The 23,274-nt window shown below is 43.4% G+C and overlaps 1 protein-coding gene across 1 annotated transcript; it reads left to right on the forward strand.

Annotated features, from left to right (window-relative positions):
- Nucleotides 1-3,959: 3,959 nt before the first annotated feature.
- LOC111958016 (large ribosomal subunit protein eL37) lies at nt 3,960-12,468 on the forward strand. Its single transcript, XM_023979180.2, has 4 exons — nt 3,960-4,049; nt 4,701-4,836; nt 5,198-5,282; nt 12,365-12,468. The coding sequence occupies exons 1-4, from the start codon at nt 4,047-4,049 to the stop codon at nt 12,429-12,431; spliced, it is 291 nt and encodes a 96-aa protein (XP_023834948.1). The 5' UTR covers nt 3,960-4,046; the 3' UTR covers nt 12,432-12,468.
- The last annotated feature ends 10,806 nt before the right edge of the window (nt 12,469-23,274 follow it).

Below are 23,274 nucleotides of genomic sequence, written 5' to 3' on the forward strand. Positions count from 1 at the left end.
ACATACCCCAACCAGAAGCCATGGATTACAGGCAACATTCGCACTGAGCTAAAGGGTAGAGCTGCCGCTTTCAAGGTGCGGGACTCTAACCCGGAAGCTTACAAGAAATCCTGCTATGCCCTCTGATGAACCATGAAACAGGCAAAGCGTCAATACAGGACTAAGATTGACTCATACTGCACCAGCTCCGGCGCTCGTCTTATGTGGCAGGGCTTGCAAACTATTACAGACTACAAAGGGAAGCACAGCCATGAGCTGCCTAGTGACACGAACCTACCAGACGAGCTAAATCACTATGCTAGCTTCGAGGCAAGCAGCATTGAAGCGTGCATGAGAGCATCAGCTGTTCCGGACGACTGTGTGATCACGCTCTCCGTAGCCGACATGAGTAAGACCTTTAAACAGGCCAACATACACAAGGCTGCGGGGCCAGATGGATTACTAGGGCGTGTGCTCCGGGCATGTGCTGACCAACTGGCAGGTGTCTTCACTGACATTTTCAACATGTCTCTGCTTGAGTCTGTAATACCAACCTGTTTCAAGCAGACCACCATAGTCTCTGTGCCAAAGAACACAAAGGCAACCTGCCTAAATGACTACAGACCCGTAGCACTCACGTCCGTAGCCATGAAGTGCTTCGAAAGGTTGGTCATGGCTCACATCAACACCATTATCCCAGAAACCCTAGACCCACTCCAATTTGCATACCGCCCAAACAGATCCACAGATGATGCAATCTCTATTGCACTCCACACTGCCCTTTCCCACCTGGACAAAAGGAACACTTATGTGATAATGCTATTCATTGAKTACAGCTCAGCGTTCAACACCATAGTACTCTCAAAGCTCATCACTAAGCTAAGGARCCTGGGACTAAACACCTCCTTCTGCAACTGGATCCTGGACTTCCTGATGTGCTGCCCCCAGGTGGTGCGGGAAGGAAGCAACACATCTGCCACGCTGATCCTCAACACTGGAGCTCCACAGGGGTGCATGCTCAGTCCCCTCCTGTACTCCCTGTTCACCCACGACTGCATGGCCAGGCACGACTCCACACACCATCATTAAGTTTGCAGACGACACAACAGTGGTAGGCCTGATCACCGAAACGACGAGACAGCCTATAGGGAGGAGGTCAGAGACCTGGACGTGTGGTGCCAGAATAACAACCTATCCCTCAACGTAACCAAGACTAAGGAGATGAGTGGACTACAGGAAAAGGAGGACCGAGCACTCCCCCATTCTCATCGACGGGCTGTAGTGGAGCAGGTTGAGAGCTTCAAGTTCCTCGGTGTCCACATCAACAACAAACTAGAATGGCCCAAACACACCAAGACAGTCGTGAAGAGGGCACGACAAACCTATTCCCCCTCAGGAAACAAAAAAATTTGGCATGAGTCCTGAGTCCTCAAAATGTTCTACAGCTGCACATCGAGAGCATCCTGACTGGTTGCATCACTACCTGGTACGGCAATTGCTCGGCCTCTGACCGCAAGGCACTACAGAGGGTAGTGCGACCGGCCCAGGGCTAAGCTTCCTGCCATCCAGGACCTCTACACCAGGCGGTGTCAGAGGAAGGCCCAAAAATGTCAAAGACCCCAGCCACCCCAGTCATAGACTGTTCTCTCTACTTCCGCATGGCAAGCGGTACTGGAGTCCAGTCTAGAACAAAAAGGCTACTCAACAGTTTTTACCCCCAAGCCATAAGATTCCAAAACAGGTAATCAAATGTCTACCAGGACTATTTGCATTCAGTGCCCCCCCCCAAACACTCTTTTTACACTGCTGCTACTCTCTGTTTAACATATATGCATAGTCACTTTAACTATACATTCATGTACATACTACCTCAATTGGACCGACCAACCAGTGCTCCCGCACATTGGCTAACCGGGCTATCTGCATTGTGTCCCGCCACCCACCACCCGCCAACCCCTCTTTTACGCTACTGCTACTCTCTGTTCATCATATATGCATAGTCACTTTAACCATATCTACATGTACATACTACCTCAATCAGCCTGACTAACCGGTGTCTGTATGTAGCCTCGCTACTTTTATGGCCTCGCTACTGTATATAGCCTGTCTTTTTACTGTTGTTTTATTTCTTTACTTACCTATTGTTCACCTAACACCTTTTTTGTACTATTGGTTAGAGCCTGTAAGTAAGCATTTCACTGGAAGCTCTACACCTGTTGTATTCGGCGCATGTGACAAATAAACTTTGATTTGATTTGAAGGAGCATCACAAGCACAAGTACGTGGACAAACTGAAAGCTCCTCTCAGTAATATAGTGGTATTTAGTGTGTTATTGCCCTAACAGACTCACCTTCCGGATGATGTTGGTGTCTAGCATGTTGAACAGTCTGTGATGAGACCATTGCCTCTGTCCTTGGCCAACAAGCACGTACACTGGAAGATGTACTTGATGCCTTCTGTCGGCACGGKAAACGACAGCTCATCCACCAACCAGCAGCTCTCTGGGGTGGTGCTATTATCACCCAGCCGTGGGAGAGAAAAAGAGACAGAGTGAGAGGTAGACTACCACAAAAGCTCTTCTTCCTCTCCGGCAAAAATCTAAACGGGWTCCTTGGAACGCCCCAACTCTGACATCACCCCATTGAAGTAAGGGTTAAGGTTAGGGTAAGGGTAGGGGTTATGGTTAGCGTTTAGGGTAGGGACGTCCCAAGGATTCCGGATACCACTAACCGTCCAGTCACAGCCGCTCTGTCTTGATGTCGTTGGGTCCCTTTACATCCCGACCGTGAAAAGACCTAAGATAGACAGTGCTACTGTACCTTGACGTAGTAGGTTCTCTCGAAGCGTTTGTCCTCGTTCTTCTTGGCGAGCCAACCCTCACACAGGAACATACACCTCTGTTTCCACGTCCACCACCTCTACCTGGTCCAGTACAAGTCGACTCCCATCCAGTCTGAGTTGTCGTGGCGGATACAGATCTTAAACACCTGGCCGAGATCCACCACCTCGATGGAGAACTTATTCACTAGGGCGAGACAAATAGTAAAGGGACCCATGTAGTGAAGTAAAATCAACCTGACTGCTCTTAATCACTATGATGGACTGAGAGAGGCTTTAGGGAATTCAGAAACGGACACACTTTGCATTAACCTTGTGAAARTACACGGTTTTAGCAATACTGTACTGTCTTTGGTTTTAGTATTCCATGAAAAGACACGGTAACTACATGGTATCTTTGCAACTTGATGTAAAGTGTGACCAAATAATAACACACATACTCTTTCAAACTTTTTGCTGTTGCTCTGACTTGCTGAGTTTGCATTCCCGTGTCTCCCAGATCTCTGTAGATGGTGAGAAACACTTTTCTGTCGGCCACTCCTCCGTACGTGTCACCCGTTCTGACAACGTAGTGAACCACCGGCGCCGGTAGGATGGGACCAGAGCTGCACAAACTCCTGGGTCGAGCATTTAAACTATTATTCTGACATTTCACATTCTTAAAATAAAGTGTTGATCCTAACTGACCTAAGACAGGGAATTTTTACTAGGATTAAATGTCAGAAATTGTGAAAAACTGAGTTTAAATGTATTTGGCTAAGGTGTATGTAAACTTCCTACTTCAACTGTACAACAAACCCRTGAGGTGTCCTTTTTGCTTTTATAAACTGGTGATCAACATAATTAGAGCCGTAAAAATCTATGTTTTGTCATATCGTGGTATACGGTCTAATATACCACAGCTTTCAGCCAATCAGCATTCAGGGCTCCAACCACCTAGTTTATAACAGACCTARACCACGGGTATGACCAAACATATATTTTTACTGCTCTAATTATGTTGGTAACCAGTTTATAATACAATACAACTTGTATAACAGAATATGCTACTTACATTTAAACATACAGTATTAATTTAGTGACTTCAATTCCTAGTAAAAGGAACAAATATTGGCTGCTCTTGTGTCGCTACAGCATACCAGAGTGCTGCACCGGAATAAGTACGGACTGAATTTAGTGCAACTCAATATCCTTTTCCGTCCTCTATCGTGTCTACTTCGGCAAGAAGATGGTAAGCGCGAATGCAGTGTAACCTGAAAATCTGAAATCATCCGCTTTAATTAACGTTTTCATTTGATCAACTACATGTTTGTTGTGAAGATGAAAGCTTTGAATTATGGCAGACCTCAGTATTTCATGGTGTTAGTTTCATAATCGCTACAAACCCGATTAATGAACTGTAACGTAACAAACACTTAACGTTAGCTACTGTATGTCGCAGACGCTGAAAGTAGATGTGTATCTTCCAAATATTTTCAATCAGCATTTCAAATTGACTGCTATTATGTTGGTCCCCATAAAGGAAACGATTTTGACAATAGCATTCATTAGTATGTCCATGTCATCCTGCAAAACAAGGAAAGTAGCAAGTTTTCTCAGGTGGAAACAGCTAGCATCTTTCAACATTAGCCTGTTAAAGTTAGCATGTAGTTAAGTATTGTAACGACCCTGGGTTTATAAGCGCGGAAATCGACTCTGCCGCTTGAGCATGCTTTTGTGGCACAGTCGATAGCGCCCCGGACTTCGGGCTAGAAGGTCGAGGGTTCGAGACCTGCTCTCTGCTGTTTCATTACAGTATACAGCCTTCGTATCAGATGTAATGTTTTGAATGAACTGTCAATTCTAATTGGTCACCATAAATGTGTTTTCACCTGTTTCACAGACGAAGGGAACGTCATCATTTGGTAAACGTCGCAACAAGACGCATGCCCTGTGTCGTCGGTGCGGCTCCAAGGCATATCACCTTCAAAAGTCCTCCTGCGGAAAGTGTGGCTACCCCGAAAAGCGCAAGAGAAAGTGTGAGTGGCTCTGCTGTTCTCTTGGCAGATAGTTTAGTCAAATTTGATCAGTCAGTGCAGTCCATTCATGTTACCAATAGGGACCATCATCAGTCACACTAGCTAGATGGATGCTCCAGGTCATCCTACCAGCGATCTTACCAGAGCTCAACCTGTCACAAGTTTCCAGTGATGCATATGTCAAACAAGCTGAAATTTTCCAGATGTCCTCACATGCAATAGTGACGTTTTGCACTTCCAGACTTTTGTTTTGTGGGGGTTTGGTCAAGCTGACCTTGTTGTCATGCTGATGTATGTGTCTGTACAGCGGTTTTGCTCATCATTGATTCTATAACACACGCTCATCCTTAAACTTTTGCAGATAACTGGAGTGCTAAGGCCAAGAGACGCAACACCACCGGGTCTGGCCGTATCAGACACCTGAGGGTTGTCTACCGCAGATTCAGGTGAGTCAAACATCCTCCCTGCAATGAATTTCAGGGCTGATTTGCACAATACATCAGGTGCAAAATGTTTCCTCAGAATAGAAAGATGAGCTGTTCTTTAGGCAGGAGTATGTACCTCCATTTCTCCAAAGCTTGCTATTTTTGTCTGTTGAATGTGAAATTGGTATCATTTTTAACTGCAGAGAAGCACCTAATTTGCCCCCCTTTTCTGACCTGCGGAATCAGTTGAGACTAATCTCGTCTGTCCTTAGTTGGCCCTATGCAATGTAACCAATGTGATATCGCTAGCTAGTTTTGCCAAGGTGGATTAGGTTGCTCTGCACAGATGCTTTTTAGTGCTGGGTTGAACCCTCTTAGTTTTGTTGATGTTGAGATATGATTGTCTTATGATACACCAGGAAGGAAGGTGATGTTGGTTTTATTTGGAGTTGGTGACTGTTAAACTACTCATGAAATGTGTTTTTCTGCATTATAAATGTCACTGCCATGWTTTGACAAGTGCCCATTGCTGTGAATAACTGAAGTGCTTGCTGACTTCACATTTTATTTTMGATATCGTGAATCCCAAATTGGAATGCTTATTTAACTTGCAGTGCTTTCAGAAAGTATTCAGATCCCTTGACTTTTTCTACATTTTGTTACATTGCAGCTAGGGATGCACCGATATMACCTTTTTGGCCGATACCGATAACCAATATTTTCCTTGCCAAATAAAAAGATATCGATAACAGATATTTTAAATTTTAGTGGCCATTTAAGCATTCTAGTACAGTTAAATAGTTAACACGAGTAAAACAAGTTATATATCGACATAACCTGAAAGGCCGCTCAACAAGGAAGAAGCCACTGCTCCAAAACCGCCATTAAAATAGCCAGACTACGGTTTGCAACTGCACATGGGGACAAAGATCATACTTTTTGGAGTAATGTCCTCTGGTCTGATGAAACAAATATAGAACTGTTTGGCCATAATGAACATCGTTATGTTTGGAGGAAAAAGGGGGAGGCTTGCACACATGGARGCAGCGGTCTAAGGCACTGCATCTCAGTGCAAGAGGCGTCACTACAGACCAAGGTTCGAATCCAGGCTGTATCACATCCGGCCATGATTTGGAGTCCCATAGGGCGGCGCACAATTGGTCCGGGGTAGGCCGTCATTGTAAATAAGAATTTGTTCTTAACTGACTTGCCTAGTTAAATAAATAAAGGTTACACACACCACACTGACCAGAAAGTTATTTTGTTGGCATTTACGTATGTCCCCATTACCAGTAAAACATAATCAAAAACTATTTCTTTCACTTACCTGCTGTGCTGTTTCGTTGCTCATTTGTTCAGTCTCAACCAGGATTTCATCATACATGTCAAGCAGTGAAGTTTCAGCTCTGTCTGTCCTTGGCCTCTCTTCCTCGGTGCGCACTGTCACTGTGTCTGTTTCCATCTTGTCCAGCTGTGTATGTAACATTTCATGTAAACCCTGTTTCTTGACTGCATAGAAGTAGCGGTCCTTGTACCTAGCATGGTGGCGACACAGTGAAGAGGCTCAAAGAGAATGCCACAGAATCGCTTGTTCACAGCCTGGAGTACTTTTTAAAGTTTTAACCCCACGGTCTGTGTCAGCAGTTTTGTTGAGCAGGTGTTTCAATGCCATGACAGAGGGTATCACGTCTGCTGCAGACGCAGTTGGTGAGCTTATTTCTCCAGTCAGTTGTTTGAGTGGCGCTAGTTTGAATGGCGCGAGTGTGTTCATGTTTCCAAGTTTCAAACGTGTTCTGAAATACCATTGAAATGGCAGCAACGGTATGAGAACCAGCACATTCTTGAGCATGCAATACGGCTTTCCTCAGTACGAAATCCTCATCGACCCACTGTGCTGTCAGACTCAGCATGCTCATGTGGCTGACATCGCTGGCCCAAATGTCAGTTGTGACGCCCATAGCAAGTAGCATAATGAATTCCATTTTCTTTTGGTGTTAACAGATTTACACCTTTGAGTTGTCTCGCTGAAATGTTCTTACTCTTTCAAATGACTGCTCAACTTGAACTTGTTTAGTTGTTGTGAGTGTGCTCTTAGTATTTTTCTGCTTTTGTTCTGTCTAGTGCTGTATTTTTRGTGGCGTCATTAAGTCATCTACTTACATTATATACGTATCCACGTCAGCTTTGAAATCGGTTTTGCACATCGGCGTTAAACAAAAAAATCAGGCTGATGCTGATGTTGGCATTTTTAGCTAATATCGTCCGATTCAGATATGCTCACCGAAATATCGTGCWTCCCTAATTGCAGCCTTATTCTAAATAAGGTCCCTCAGTTGACAGTGCTTGTCAGAGCAAAAACCAAGCCATGAGGTTGAAGGAATTGACCGTAGGGCTCCGAGACAGGATTGTGTCGAGGCACAGATCTGGGGAAGGGTACCAAAAAATGTATTTTGCATTTAAGGTCCCCAAGAACAGTGTCCTCCATCATTCTTAAATGGAAGAAGTTTGGAACCACTAAGACCCTTCGTAGAGCTGGCTGCCCAGCCAAACTGAGCAATCAGGGTAGAAGGGTCTTGGTTAGGGAGCAAAGTACAGAGAGATCCTTGATGAAACCTGCTCCAGAGCGCTCAGGACCTCAGAATGGGGTGACGGTTCACCTTCCAACAGAACAACGACCCTAAGCACACAGCCAAGACAACGCAGGAGTGGCTTCACGACAAGTCTCTGAATATCCTTGAGTGGCCCAGCCAGAGCCCGGACTTGAACCCGATCTAACATCTCTGGAGAGACCTGAAAATAGCTGTACAGCGGTGCTCCCCATCAGCAGAGAAGAATGGGAGAAACTCCCCAAATACAGGTGTGCCAAGCTTGTAGCATCATACCCAAGAAGACTCGAAGCTATAATTGCTGCCAAAGGTGCTTCAACAAAGTACTGAGTAAAGGGTCTGAATACTTATGTAAATGTGATATTTATTACATTTTTCGCAAAAACTTCTCAACATGTTTTTGCTTTGTCATTATATGGTATTGTCTGTAGATTGATGAGGGGGAAAAACAGTTGAATCCATTTTAGAATAAGGCTGTTGTGTTACAAAATGTGGAAAAAGTCTAGGGGTCTGAATACTTTCCCAAATGCACTGTACCTGGCACGAGTAGATGTTGCTATGTATGTTGCTAGTGAAATACCAGACTCTCATCACATTACTCAGACCAAAGACTTGATGTTAGATTCAGTTCAAGTTTTGTCATGTACAGTGAAATGCCTTTCTTGCAAGCTCTTTCCCAACAATGCACTAATCAATATCAGTAGTAATAATTAGAGGTCAACCAATTATGATTTTTCAACACCGATACCGATTATTAGAACATGAGAACATATGAAAGCTGGTGGTTCCTTTTAACATGAGTCTTCAATATTCCCAGGTAAGAAGTTTTAGGTTGTAGTTATTATAGGAATTATAGGACTATTTCTCTCTATACCATTTGTATTTCATATACCTTTGACTATTGGATGTTCTTATAGGCACTTTAGTATTGCCAGTGTAACAGTATAGCTTCCGTCCCTCTCCTCGCCCCTACCTGGGTTCGAACCAGGAACACATCGACAACAGCAACCCTCGAAGCATCGTTATCCATCGCTCCACAAGAGCCGCGGCCCTTGCAGAGCAAGGGGAACAACTACTCCAAGTCTCAGAGCGAGTGACGTCACCGATTGAAACGCTATTAGCGGGCACCCCGCTAACTAGCTAGCCATTTCACATCGGTTACACCAGCCTAATCTCGGGAGTTGATAGGCTTGAAGTCATAAACAGCTCAATGCTTGAAGCATTGCGAAGAGCTGCTGGCAAACGCACGAAAGTGCTGTTTGAATGAATGCTTACGAGCCTGCTGCTGCCTACCATCGCTCAGTCAGGCTGCTCTATCAAATATCAAATCATAGACTTAATTATAACATAATAACACACAGAAATACGAGCCTTTGGTCATTAATATGGTCGAATCCGGAAACTAAAATTTCGAAAACAAATAGTTTATTCTTTCAGTGAAATACGGAACCCTTACGTATTTTATCTAACGGGTGTCATCCCTAAGTCTAAATATTGCTGTTACATTGRACAACCTTCAATGTTATGTCATAATTATGTACAATTCTGGCAAATTAATTACGGCCTTTGTTAGGAAAAAATGGACTTCACACAGTTCGCAACGAGCCAGGCGGCCCAAACTGCTGCATATACCCTGACTGCTTGCACYGAACGCAAGAGAAGTGACACAATTTCCCTAATTATAAGATATTTGTGTTAGCGGGCAATATTAACTAAATATGCAGGTTTAAAAAATATATACTTGTGTATTGATTTTAAAGAAAGGCATTGTTTGTATATGGTTAGGTTTGGTGCAACGACAGTGCTAAATCATCACCCGTTTGGCGAAGTAGGCTGTGATTCGATGAGAAATTAACGGGTACCGCGTCGATTATATGCAACGCAGGACACGCTAGATAAACTAGTAATATCATCAACCATGTGTAGTTAACTAGTGATTATGTGAAGATTGATTGTTTTTTATAAGTTTAATGCTAGCTAGCAACTTACCTTGGCTTCTTGCTGCCCTCGCGTAACAGGTAGTCAGCCTGCCACGCAGGCTCCTCTTGGAGTGCAATGTAAGGCAGGTGGTTAGAGCGTTGGACTAGTAACCGGAAGGTTGCAAAAACGAATCCCCGAGCTGACATGGTAAAAGGCTGTCGTTCTGCCCCTGAACAAGGCAGTTAACCCACCGTTCATAGGCCGTCATTGAAAATAAGAATGTGTTCTTAACTGACTTGCCTAGTTAAATAAAGGTGTAAAAAAAAAAAAAGTTTTTTTTATTTTTTTTAAATCGGTGTCCAAAAATATCGGTTTCCGATTGTTATGAAACCTTGAAATTGGCACAAATTAATCGTCCATTCCAATTAACCGGTCGGCCTCTAGTAAAAATGTTGTACTATAAAGTGAATAGAACAAAAACACACAAGAAATAGATATACAAACAGGAGAATGTAAGTAAGCTCTATACAGGGTCAGTTCCAATATCATATTTACAATGTGCACAGATACTGGATTGGGAACGTAGTATATCCTCCTATGACCAGTGTTAATTCATGCAGAAGTTGAGCGTTCCAGGTTATTTCCGATGTGGTATGCTAGTTATTTGAAAAAATATTTGGATATTGATCTGAAGATTTTAAAGGTGCAGAGTATCAAATATCATATTTTTTATTTACCTTGGCAAGTCAGTTAAGAACAAATTCTTATTTACAATGACGGCCTACCCCGGCCAAACCCTCCCCTAATCCGTTTGACGCTGGGCCAATTGTGCGCCGCCCTATGTGACTCCCGATCGCGGCCAGTTGTGATACAGCCCGGGATCGAACCAGGCTCTGTAGTGACGCCTTAGACCGCTGCGCCACTTGGGAGAAAGGAATATTACAATCTTCCTAGCATGTGGTACATGTTCGTAATGGATGGCGTTATCTACCTGTTAAACATTTGAGACCTAGTAAGGGGCACTGTGTGTGTGTGTACACTGAACAAAAGTATAAACGCATCAATTTAAAAGATTTTATTAAGTTACAGTTCATATAAGGAAAGCAGTCAATTAAAATAAATTCATTAGGCCCTAATCTATGGATTTCACATGACTGGGAATACAGATATGCATCTGTTGGTCACAGATATCTTAAAATAATAAAAGGTTGAGCCGTGGATCAGAAAACCAGTCAGTATCTGGTGTGACCATTTGCCTCATGCAGTGCGACACATCTTTCGCATAGAGTTGATCAGGCTGTTGAATGTGGCCTGTGGAATGTCGTCCCACTCCTCTTTAATGGCTGTACGAAGTTGCTGGATATTGGCCGGAACTGGAACACGCTGTCGTACACATCGATCCAGAGCATCCCAAACAAGCTCAATGGGGGACATGTCTGGTGAGTATGCAGGCCATGGAAGAACTGGGAAATTTTCAGCTTCCAGGAATTGTGTACAGATCCTTGCGACATGGAGCCATGCATTATCATCCTGAAACATGACGTGATGGCGACAGAGGAATGGCACGACAATGGGCCTCAGGATTTCATCACGGTATCTCTGTGCATTCAACTTGTCATCGATTAAAATGCAGTTGTGTTCGTTTTCCGTAGCTTATGCGTGCCCATACCATAACCCCATGGCCACCATGGGGCTCTTTGTTATGCCATCTGCCCGGTACAGTTGAAATCAGGATTAATCCATGAAGCGCACACTTCTCCAGCGTGCCAGTGGCCATCGAAGGTGAGGACGAAGAACACGCAGATGAGTTAACCAGAGATGTTTTTTGACAGTTTGCAGACATTCTTCGGTTATGCAAACTCGGTTTCATCAGTTTCTCCAAAACAACGTTGGATGCGGCTTATGGTAGAGAAAAACATTCAATTCTCTGGCAACAGCTCTGGTGAACATTCCTTCAGTCAGCATGCCAATTGCATGTTTCCTCAACTTGAGACATCTGTGGCATTGTGTTGTGACAAAACTGCACATTTTAGTGTGGTCGTTTATTGTCCCCACCACAAGGTTGCTACCATGTTGTCATGTTGTGTTACTGCCATGCTATGTTTTCTTAGGTCTCTCTTTATGTAGTGTTGTCTCTCTTTTTGTGATGTGTGTTTTGTCTTATTTTTATTTAATGTATTTTTACTTTTAATCCTGTCCCCGCAGGTGGCCTTTTTCCTTTTGGGAGGCCGTCATTGTAAACACAAGAATTTCTTCTTAACTGACTTGCCTAGTTAAATAAAAAGTAAAGGTGCACCTGTGTAATGATCATGCTGTTTAATCAACTTCTTGATATGCCGCACCTGTCAGGTGGATGGATTATTTTAGCAAAGGAGAAATGCTCACTAACAGGGATGTAAACAAATCTGAGCGAAAAGTATGCTTTTTTTGTGCGAATGGGAAATTTCTGGGATCTTTTATTTCAGCTCATGAAACATGGGACCAACACTTCATATGTTGCGTTTTCTATATTTTGTTTAGTATAGTTTACAATTCATTGTCATCCTTCCTCAATGTGTTTTCTCTGGTCTTTTCCAGGAATGGATTCCGTGAGGGAACTGTCCCCAAGCCCAAGAGAGCAGCAGTGGCTGCCTCCAGCTCTTAGACTCTGAGTCTGAAATAAAGTCATCATAAAATGACAACTTCATCGCCTCTCGTCCTCTTTGGTCAGTTATAAGTCATACAATGAAGATAAACAACATTGAAATGTTATCTCTGACAATAACCCTAGCAGCAACCAGTAAGTCATAGGACTTTCAGTTGTATCACTAGAACTTGTTTGATGGAAGGGTTTTCCTGCAACCAGCAGAGGGACACATTTCTCCATGGTTCTTTGTTTCTAGAAGATCAACAAAACACAAAAACATCTGAAATAATCCACTGTTATACTAAACAATTTTCAGCTCCCTAAAAGCAGAATTTTTTTTAGGGAGTCACAATATTGTGATTTAACAAAGGAGACACGAAGGATGGAAAAAACATAGATATTTAGCAGTTCTATCAAGAAATATATTTCCCACAACTCAAACTACTAGATGAGATGTAAAAATGACATGGGTCTCAGTGACTCCATGGAGAGAGACTAACTCCTATGGTAACCAGTAGTCTGATTCAATACATTTATTACAAATCACTATGTCAGTAAATTCAAAGAGTTTCACTATGGCTGCTATCCAGACGGTGATCCTTGTGGTTAACCAAACATTATGCTGTGTCCATTTTCAATAGGCCCAAACCTATACATCCTCTATAGCAAGGATGGGCAGCTCCTGTCCTCTGGGGCCTGATTGGTGTCACACTTTTGCCTGAGCCCCAGCTAACACACTTGACTCCAATATTCAACTAATCATGATCTTCAGTTTAGAATGCAGTTAGTTTAATCAGCGGTGTTTTGCTATGGATGGGGGATAAAAGTGAAACCTCTTCGGCCCCTGAGGGCTAGAGTTGCCCTTCCTTGCTCTATAGCTCACAGGTGACACTGTCAGTTTGCCAGAGCAGATGTCTATTAGGTTTTCCTGCATGGCCACTCGGGTGAGTGTCTCAAAGCAATGTTTATGGCCTCTTCCTTTCACTGAACATGATCACTAGAAGAAATTAAGTCCATGTAACAAGACATTTATTTGGTTTTCATTTATCATAGATGAAGCCAACCTTAATGGCTCTTTTCATATCTACATATCAACAGTGTTTTAGTGTAAAGGTAGAGTTGAAGTCGGAAGTTTACATACACCTTAGCCAAATACATTTAAACTCAGATTTTCACAATTCCTGACATTTAATCCAAGTAAAAATTCCCTGTTTTAGGTCAGTTAGGATCACCACTTTATTTTAAGAATGAAATGTCAGAATAATAGTAGAGAGAATTATTTATTCCAGCGTTTATTTATTTCATCACAATCCCAGTGGGTCAGAAGTTTACACACACTCAATTAGTATTTGGTAGCATTGCCTTTAAATTGTTTAACTTCGGTCAAACGTTTCGGGTAGCCTTCCACAAGCTTCCCACAATAAGTTGGGTGAATTTTGGCCCATTCCTCCTGACAGAGCTGGTGTAACTGGGTCAGGTTTGTAGTCCTCCTTGCTCACACATGCTTTTTCAGTTCTGCCCACAGATTTTCTATAGGATTGAGGATTGGCTTTGTGATGGCCACTCCAATACCTTGACTTTGTTGTCCTTAAGCCATTTTGCCACAACTTTGGAAGTATGCTTGGGGTCATTGTCCAGTTGGAAGACCCATTTGCGACCAAGCTTTAACTTCCTGACTGATGTCTTTTGATGTTTCTTCAATATATCCACCAAATGTTCCTTTCTCGTGATGCCATCTATTTTGTGAAGTGCACCAGTCCCTCCTGCAGCAAAGCACACCCACAACATGATGCTGCCATCCCCGTGCTTCATGGTTGGGATGGTGTTCTTTGGCTTGCAAGCCTCCCCCTTTTTCCTCCAAACAACAATGTTCATTATGGCCAAACAGTTTTATTTTTGTTTCATCAGACCAGAGGACATTTATCCAAAAAGTACCATCTTTGTCTCCATGTGCAGTTGCAAACCGTAGTCTGGCTTTTTTATGGCGGTTTTGGAACCGTGGCTTCTTCCTTGCTGTGCGGTCTTTCAGGTTATGTCGATATAGGTCTCGTTTTACTGTGGATATAGATACTTTTGTACCTGTTTCATCCAGCATCATCACAAGGTCCTTTGCTGTTTGCGATTGATTTGCACTTTGAGCACCATAGTACGTTCATCTCTAGGAGACAGAACGTATCTCCTTCCTGAGCGGTATGACGGCTGTGTGGTCCCATGATGTTTATACTTGCATACTATTGTTTGTACAGATTAATGTGGTACCTTCAGGCGTTTGGAAATTGCTCCCAAGGATGAACGAGACTTGTGGAGGTCTCCAATTTTGTTTCTGAGGTCTTGGCTGATTTCTTTTGATTTTCCCGTGATGTCAAGCAAAGAGGCACTGAGTTTGAAGGTAGGCCTTGAAATACATCCACAGGTACACCTCCAATTGGCTCAAATGAGGTCAATTAGCCTATCAGAAGCTTCTAACGCTATGACATCCTTTTCTGGAATTTTCCAAGCTGTTTAAAGGCAATGTCAACTAAGTGTATGTAAACTTCTGACCCACTGTAATTGTGATACAGTGAATTATAAGTGAAATAATCTGTAAACAATTGTTGGAAAAATTACTTGTGTCACGCACAAAGTAGATGTCCTAACCGACCTGCCAAAACTATAGTTTGTTAACAAGACATTTGTGAAGTGGTTGAAAAACAAGTTTTAATGACTCCAACCTAAGTGTATGTAAACTTCCGACTTCAACTGTAGGTGGTAATGGAGTGTTATTACATTTGAACATGTCCATGTGACTGTTTTGGAGATGCTTGACAGAAAATGTCGAATTGGAATATGGGTCCCTGATATTAGTAGCTGTATAAGGTGGGAGTGGTGTTTTGCTTTACAGTGAAAGTTCTCTCTCCATCTTATCCAGTTTCCTATTAGCCCATGGCATAGTAGATCTTCAACTTAATTGGATTTCCATGGCTGTATATGCTTGTTTTCTATCAGAAWCCAGAAGGAGCTTCATCATAACAAAGTAGCTGGTCGTCTTTAAAGTGAAGACTCTAAAAAGACATTCAAAAATAAACACTGTGGTTAGTCCATACAGGATGTAGAGGCGGAAATTAAGATAGTTTATCATAGCAGGAAAGGAGAAGAACGTATCAGCCCTGTCAGTCATGTCGGCCAGATAGGGTTTAAGGTTTGGGTAAAAGCCCTTGATAGTGACAGCTATGACAGTTGATGTGGTTTCTCAGGTCAGGGTAAATTGTTTATTTATTCTGGAACATTTTCAAACTAGAGGTCACGGGTGAGGAGAGAGAATGATAAGCATCATGATGGCGTGTGTCTGTCAGCACTTAGGAGGAACTTTACCTGCGTTTGTTTTTCTCACTGACAGTGTTGCAAGAAGACAACACTTTTTAAAAGACTAAACTTGATACGAAGTGCATAAAACGTGAGGGATTTTACTCCAATGTAGTCTGTTGGTGTTGATGGATTCTGGGTTCTGACTCCTAAACTTGTAATAGTGTTAATAATCAGGTATCCTGTTGAAATATTGAGTGCTATAGTCTAGGGCCTACACCATAAGTTAAAGTCTGTAGGAGGAATGTATATGGTGGCGGCAATTAAGCTTGGAATGTACTGAGTGAAGGGAATACGATCACATGCTGGCAGGCACTGATAGGGGTGGAGAGATGTGGTTTAGTGAGGAAAGGGGCCGAGGTCTGGTCACATTAAGGGAGAAGGAAGGAGAGGAGGAGATTCCACCCCAAATTGTGGTGTATATATACTACCACTTGTGGAACCATGTCTTTGTCTTATGCAGCTGTATGACCCAATGGGTGAATAAACTTGGTTTGAGCTTTATTAAGTGTCCATGAGTTTTATTAGGTTCATTTAGAACCTAACAGTATGTCAGCATCAACTAAGTACAAAAGGTAGCTGGACTTCAGAGGTCCCTTTGTAGAAGGGTTATATAGCCTACCAATGGATCCATATCAAACAGCCTGATATGTCCTAACTCATGACGGGTTCTGACTTCTAAACTTCAAAGGTTCGGTCACGTTAAGGGAGAAGGAACAGTTTAATACCCGCATCACTTAACTTCCTGCCTAGCAATACAGATGTATTGTTTAGAAGGAAGGAGGAGACTTCACCTAAATTGGGATGTATATACTTGTGCTGGTGGGAACATGTCTTTGTCTGTTCAGCTGTCTGACCATTTGGGTGAATAAACTTGGTTTGAGCTTTACTAATCACCCGAGAGTTTCTACTCGGTTCATTCAGAACCTAACACATGTTTTTTTATTTAGGCTACTCCTTTAGTTTCCACTCTGATTCAAGTGTTCTGGGAGTGTTTACACAACCGAATGGTTTAAAACTCAGAGTTCTACCCAAACACTTAGACCTAGCTGTTATGGCCATCTTAATTCCGGTAGAAACTCCTCATTGAGTTCTATTTGAAWTCTTCAGAAGATGGTTTACCTCTGACGTGTGTGATAGAAAAGGGAGAAGATAAGCCAACCACTCAGATGCATAACAGCTTGGGACAAGGTCGTTGCAGTTTGGAATTTCACTGAAAGGAAACAAGTGAATGTTGCTACATAGGATGTGGGCCCTAGATGTTTGTCCTTTGTTGAATTGTTGAATAAAGAAACCATTGGCACAGAAGGTCTGGGGTTGTTATTAGTGCAAAGTTCAGAATGATCAAACCTATTTGGGTGTGGTTCTCAATCAGAGGCAGCTGTCTATCGTTGTCTCTGATTGAGAACCATACTTAGGTAGCCTTTTCCCACCTGTGTTTTGTGGGTAGTTGTTTTGTGTCTGCACCAGACAGAACTGTTTCGCTTTCGTTCTCCTGTTTGTTGTTTTTGTTCGATTTGGGTTTTTGGATTAAATCATGAACACTTTAAACGTTGCACCTTGGTCCACTCTTCCTTCAGCCCACGAGAAGCGTTACAAAGGCATCACAGCTGACAGCTGACTTCAGCCATAGACAGATATGGCAGAGCTTTATCCAAATTATGACATTTGATCAATTATTAAATTCATTATTTCACAATAATACAGTACATTAGTGTTTGAAGCTTTACAGTACCAAGTTCTGAAATAGCTTGCAAAGAGTACATTAAAACACACACACACAATAGTTTGATTGTACAATAAGTCCCTGTTCCCATATATATCAAAAAGTCAGAAATGTTCTCTTTTGCTTCTTGGTAAGTCACTGAGTTCATGTTAACTCGTAAAACACGTCAGGGTGTCTGAAAGCTGATGAATTTATGACCAGTTGTTGTTTTGCTATGTCTTCCAGGGTGACCATTTTCCTAGATCCAGTTCCCCATGTTCACTGCTTACTATAAGGTTCCCACGCTTCCCATTGGCTGTCAGACATTTATATCACTCATTCAATCACACACCTGAAGGGAGGGAAGCCATGTTAAATATTATTCCCCAACAAATACTGTTTCACATCAGTCTTCTGAGAACCCGCAATTAAAACAGATACACAGTTGGGAACCAGACTGCAGTCAGTGCTGGCTGGCCCTGGGCATGGTTAGAGTTTGGTATTATAGGATACTGGGCACTCTCATATAGAGAGCCAGGACACCATGCTAAGATACAACATGGGCACTATATAAACATACAATATGGTCCAGACAACTTCCCAGGCACTTCCAAGAGTTCATATGAAATCTGACCATAGTAAAGCAGCATCCCAGAGTATCTGGAAAGGCTCAGTGGTTATATTCATTGATAAAGTTTGTAATGGGTGATTAATCATTTGGGGAAAATGGGGGAATTCTGCACTCTGGTTGCTAGGTAACGTCTGTGAATAATCATGATGAAAAATGAACGAAAACATACTCAAATTGGGCTCTTGTGAAAGTCTGAAATCGTCTCCAAAAATCACTGAGTGGAGACCGGAGTTGGCTGGTACACTAGCTTTTAGCTGGGAAATGCTTGTGTGTTTCCAGTATATTAGTCACATGACTGTATTGCTGTACTTTTCTAGAGGTCTAATATAGCCTTACTTACTCCTCTTTGCTCGCTGTGGTGCATAAGTATGTATGCAATATATTTTCTTTGACATTTTGTCTTGAACTACAGGCAAACAAACAAACAAAGAATGTATACTCTGTAATTATGACCACTGACAGTACTTCCCTAATTTTGGGACAGGGAAGTGGATGTCAGTAATAATAAAGATTTATCCATCTACTGACTGTAATATAATATTATCCATTGCTTTATTATGTGTCCGCTGAAGAGGTCTGAAGCCTAAGCAGTTCAAAGGTCCGTTATCATGGATTTATATGAGCTGAACCTGTTCTACCTTTCAACTCCATTGACCTCGATAACAAGAATGACACCAATTAATTCATGGCTTTCATCAAAAGGTTTCTACCCTGTCCTTTTTCTTGGAACCTCAACAACAGATGTACATTTTTGGCCTCTTGGTTTCTTGTCCTCAATGTGTGTATTCGACTCGATGGGCACTTCTGCACGTTCCCTCTGTTCCCTTGGGTGCATCTCCATTGCTGAATATGTTTTTCTTATATGGAGGTAAATGCGTTCACATCTTGCTGAAGCGAGATCTTTAGCACATTGTTTTGTTTGAATCATATCTGATGGGCTTTACTTTCTGATTCTATGCAGGTCATCTTGAGCGCCTAAGACTTTCCTATTTGCTTTGGTTGATGTTACACAACAATGAGGATCAACGTGTAACGTGTAATTAATAACTGGTTTTGTGGGAACGGGCTGTGTTTAATACTGTTCTGAACCCCATGAATTAAGCCTGTATTCTGAGTCCTAACTATGTTTGTGTAGGGCTTAACAGAGTCAGAAGGTTGACTAATTCCTGAAGCTTTTTAGATCATCTTCTCCCTCCCTGGTCTGCTAACACTGTATGGCTTCGACTACAGCACTGAGATGCAGTGCCTTAGACCCTGGTCTGCCAAACACTGGATGGCTTCGACTACAGCACTGAGATGCAGTGCCTTAGACCCCTGGTCTGCCAACACTGTATGGCTTCGGCTACAGCACTGAGATGCAGTGCCTTAGACCCCTGGTCTGCCAACACTGTATGGCTTCGACTACAGCACTGAGATGCAGTGCCTTAGACCCCTGGTCTGCAACACTGTATGGCTTCGACTACAGCACTGAGATGCAGTGCCTTAGACCCTGGTCTGCCAACACTGTATGGCTTCGACTACAGACTGAGATGCAGTGCCTTAGACCCCTGGTCTGCCAACACTGTATGGCTTCGACTACAGCACTGAGATGCAGTGCCTTAGACCCTGGTCTGCCAACACTGTATGGCTTCGACTACAGCACTGAGATGCAGTGCCTTAACCCCTGGTCTGCCAACACTGTATGGCTTCGACTACAGCACTGAGATGCAGTGCCTTAGACCCCTGGTCTGCAAACACTGTATGGCTTCGACTACAGCACTGAGATGCAGTGCCTTAGACCCCTGGTCTGCAACACTGTATGGCTTCGACTACAGCACTGAGATGCAGTGCCTTAGACCCCTGGTCTGCAACACTGTATGGCTTCGACTACAGCACTGAGATGCAGTGCCTTAGACCCCTGGTCTGCTAACACTGTATGGCTTCGACTACAGCACTGAGATGCAGTGCCTTAGACCCCTGGTCTGCAACACTGTATGGCTTCGACTACAGCACTGAGATGCAGTGCCTTAGACCCCTGGTCTGCCAACACTGTATGGCTCGCGACAAACACTGAGATGCAGTGCCTTAGACCCCTGGTCTGCCAACACTGTATGGCTTTGCTACAACACTGAGATGCAGTGCCTTAGACCCCTGGTCTGCCAACACTGTATGGCTTTGACTACAACACTGAGATGCAGTGCCTTAGACCCCTGGTCTGCCAACACTGTATGGCTTTGCTACAACACTGAGATGCAGTGGCTTAGACCCCTGGTCTGCCAACACTGTATGGCTTTGGACAACACTGAGATGCAGTGCCTTTAGACCCCTGGTCTGCCAACACTGTATGGCTCGACTACAGCACTGAGATGCAGTGCCTTAGACCCCTGGTCTGCCAACACTGTATGGCTTCGACTACAGCACTGAGATGCAGTGCCTTAGACCCCTGGTCTGCCAACACTGTATGGCTTGGCTACAACACTGAGATGCAGTGCCTTAGACCCCTGGTCTGCCAACACTGTATGGCTTCGACTACAGCACTGAGATGCAGTGCCTTAGACCCCTGGTTGCCAACACTTTATGGCTTCGACTACAGCACTGAGATGCAGTGCCTTAGACCCCTGGTTGCAACACTGTATGGCTTCGACTACAGCACTGAGATGCAGTGCCTTAGACCCCTGGTTTGCCAACACTGTATGGCTTCGACTACAGCACTGAGATGCAGTGCCTTAGACCCCTGGTCTGCCAACACTGTATGGCTTCGACTACAGCACTGAGATGCAGTGCCTTAGACCCTGGTCTGCCAACACTGTATGGCTTCGACTACAGCACTGAGATGCAGTGCCTTAGACCCCTGGTCTGCCAACACTGTATGGCTTCGACTACAGCACTGAGATGCAGTGCCTTAGACCCTGGTCTGCAACACTGTATGGCTTCGGCTACAGCACTGAGATGCAGTGCCTTAGACCCCTGGTGCTAACACTGTATGGCTTTGACTACAGCACTGAGATGCAGTGCCTTAGACCCCTGGTCTGCCAACACTGTATGGCTTCGGCTACAGCACTGAGATGCAGTGCTTAGACCCCTGGTCTGCCAACACTGTATGGCTTCGGCTACAGCACTGAGATGCAGTGCCTTAGACCCCTGGTCTGCCAACACTGTATGGCTTCGACACAAGCACTGAGATGCAGTGCCTTAGACCCCTGGTCTGCCAACACTGTATGGCTTCGACTACAGCACTGAGATGCAGTGCCTTAGACCCCTGGTCTGCACACATGTATGGCTTCGACTACAGCACTGAGATGCAGTGCCTTAGACCCTGGTCTGCAACACTGTATGGCTTCGACTACAGCACTGAGATGCAGTGCCTTAGACCCCTGGTCTGCAACACTGTATGCTTCGACTACAGCACTGAGATGCAGTGCCTTTAGACCCCTGGTCTGCCAACACTGTATGGCTTCGACTACAGCACTGAGATGCAGTGCCTTAGACCCCTGGTCTGCCAACACTGTATGGCTTCGACTACAGCACTGAATGAGTGCCTCAATTAGTGAAAAAATTGAGTTTCACTCAATTAATGAAACTCATTATTTACAGATTTTACGTGCCTAAAATGAATGACACTGTTATAAACCATTACCACCTGTACCCTGAGAAAAAAGTGTTGTTTTTACAAGGTTTCAACCATTGCCTGGTCTTCCTCTTTACATTAGATTTGTCTTTTCTCCCCACTACCTGAGAAAAACAGCTTATGCACATCACTGAGGGTTTATCATCTCTACCATCCCATAGTTTCTGGTCTCTGTCATGTATAATGCTATAATAATCATGACGTAGTGGTCTACTGTCCTGTTCATCTGTAGCTGACAGCAGATGTGCCCTGATGCTGAGCAGTCGGTGTCATAGCTCCCAGGAGACACAGGACAGATAATTGATGTTGGCGTGCATCCTATTGACTTAAAGCAGCTTTATGTTTCCTTGTTACTGTAATGTGATGCACAACACAGAAGGCAACGTATGTGTAGTTACTGACATTATATGGCCATGTTACAGGAGAATGGATGGAAATGTAGACTGGGCGGAAGTGTGGCCACTAGCTCAACCCAGACCCTGAAACCTAATAGCTTATGAACTTGCTCGCCAACTCTATGCCCATTCTTGCCCATTTAAGAGTGTCCATGAGCATATACTGGCTCTATCTTATGAAAGTGTAGTTTGTGGAAGAGGCATAKACACATTTGGTAAAAGTGTGTGTCACGTAAGGTTGCAATCAGACCTGGGTCAATATACAAGACAATTACTGCGGTGAACAGCCCTATTGTCTCTTTGGAAGTACTCCATGCAACAGCGTGTTTTGGTAAATTACAGCCTTTCACAGTTTATCTGCTCTCTCCACCACACATCGCGTGGCTGTTGTGGTTACTCATGTTGAGGTTGGTTGCTCTCACACACTCTGTGTTGATATCCCATTCTCAGCATATTTGTCAAAGCATTGCTAGTTCAAGCTTAAAGGCCCAATGCAGTCGTTTCTATATCAATATCAAATAATTCATGGGTAGTAATTAAGTACCTTACTGTAATAGATTTCCATTAAGGACAAAAATATATTTTTAGCAAAAAACTATTTCTCAAGCAAGAATTTTGCTGGGACTGTCTGGGAGTGGTCTGAGTCAAATCAAATGTTATTTGTCACATGCGCCCGAATACAGCAGGTGTATATCTTACCGTGAAATACTTACTTACAAGCCCTTAACCAGCAATGCAGAGTAGGGAGAGGAAAACTGAAGACTAGCTATTATTGGCAGAGAGGTTTGGAACGCTCTTTGTTATTGGTCAATTAACCAATTTGCTGCATAGTAATGTCACCATGGAAAGTCGAAACTCCCACCCATGCAAACCTGCTGATTAGAAGGTCCTGTGTAGATTGGATTTTCAACCAGCAACTATCAGTAAATTACACTGATAAAAAAATCACACCTTTTACAGTGTTAATTTTATCAGGTGTTGTACACTATGATATAAGGAAAAACTCAATTTTGACTGCACTGGACCTTGAATCATGCTGAATAGGAGCCATAGACGCTTGTTGTTTTACGAAAGATGCTGCCTCAGTCAAGTTATGGGAAGTCTGCCTTCTGCTCATCACAATATTGTGTGTGTGTGTGTGTGTGTGTGTGTGTGTGTGTGTGTGTGTGTGTGTGTGTGTG

This window comes from Salvelinus sp. IW2-2015, linkage group LG33 (assembly GCF_002910315.2).
Source record: "Salvelinus sp. IW2-2015 linkage group LG33, ASM291031v2, whole genome shotgun sequence".
Taxonomy (NCBI): domain Eukaryota; kingdom Metazoa; phylum Chordata; class Actinopteri; order Salmoniformes; family Salmonidae; genus Salvelinus; species Salvelinus sp. IW2-2015.

Bases quoted from the DNA above. Each gene is read 5' to 3' on its own strand.
- LOC111958016 (XM_023979180.2), top strand. The intron at 4,837-5,197 runs GTGAGTGGCTCT...AAACTTTTGCAG, and splicing joins CGAAAAGCGCAAGAGAAAGT to ATAACTGGAGTGCTAAGGCC. The intron at 5,283-12,364 runs GTGAGTCAAACA...GGTCTTTTCCAG, and splicing joins GTTGTCTACCGCAGATTCAG to GAATGGATTCCGTGAGGGAA.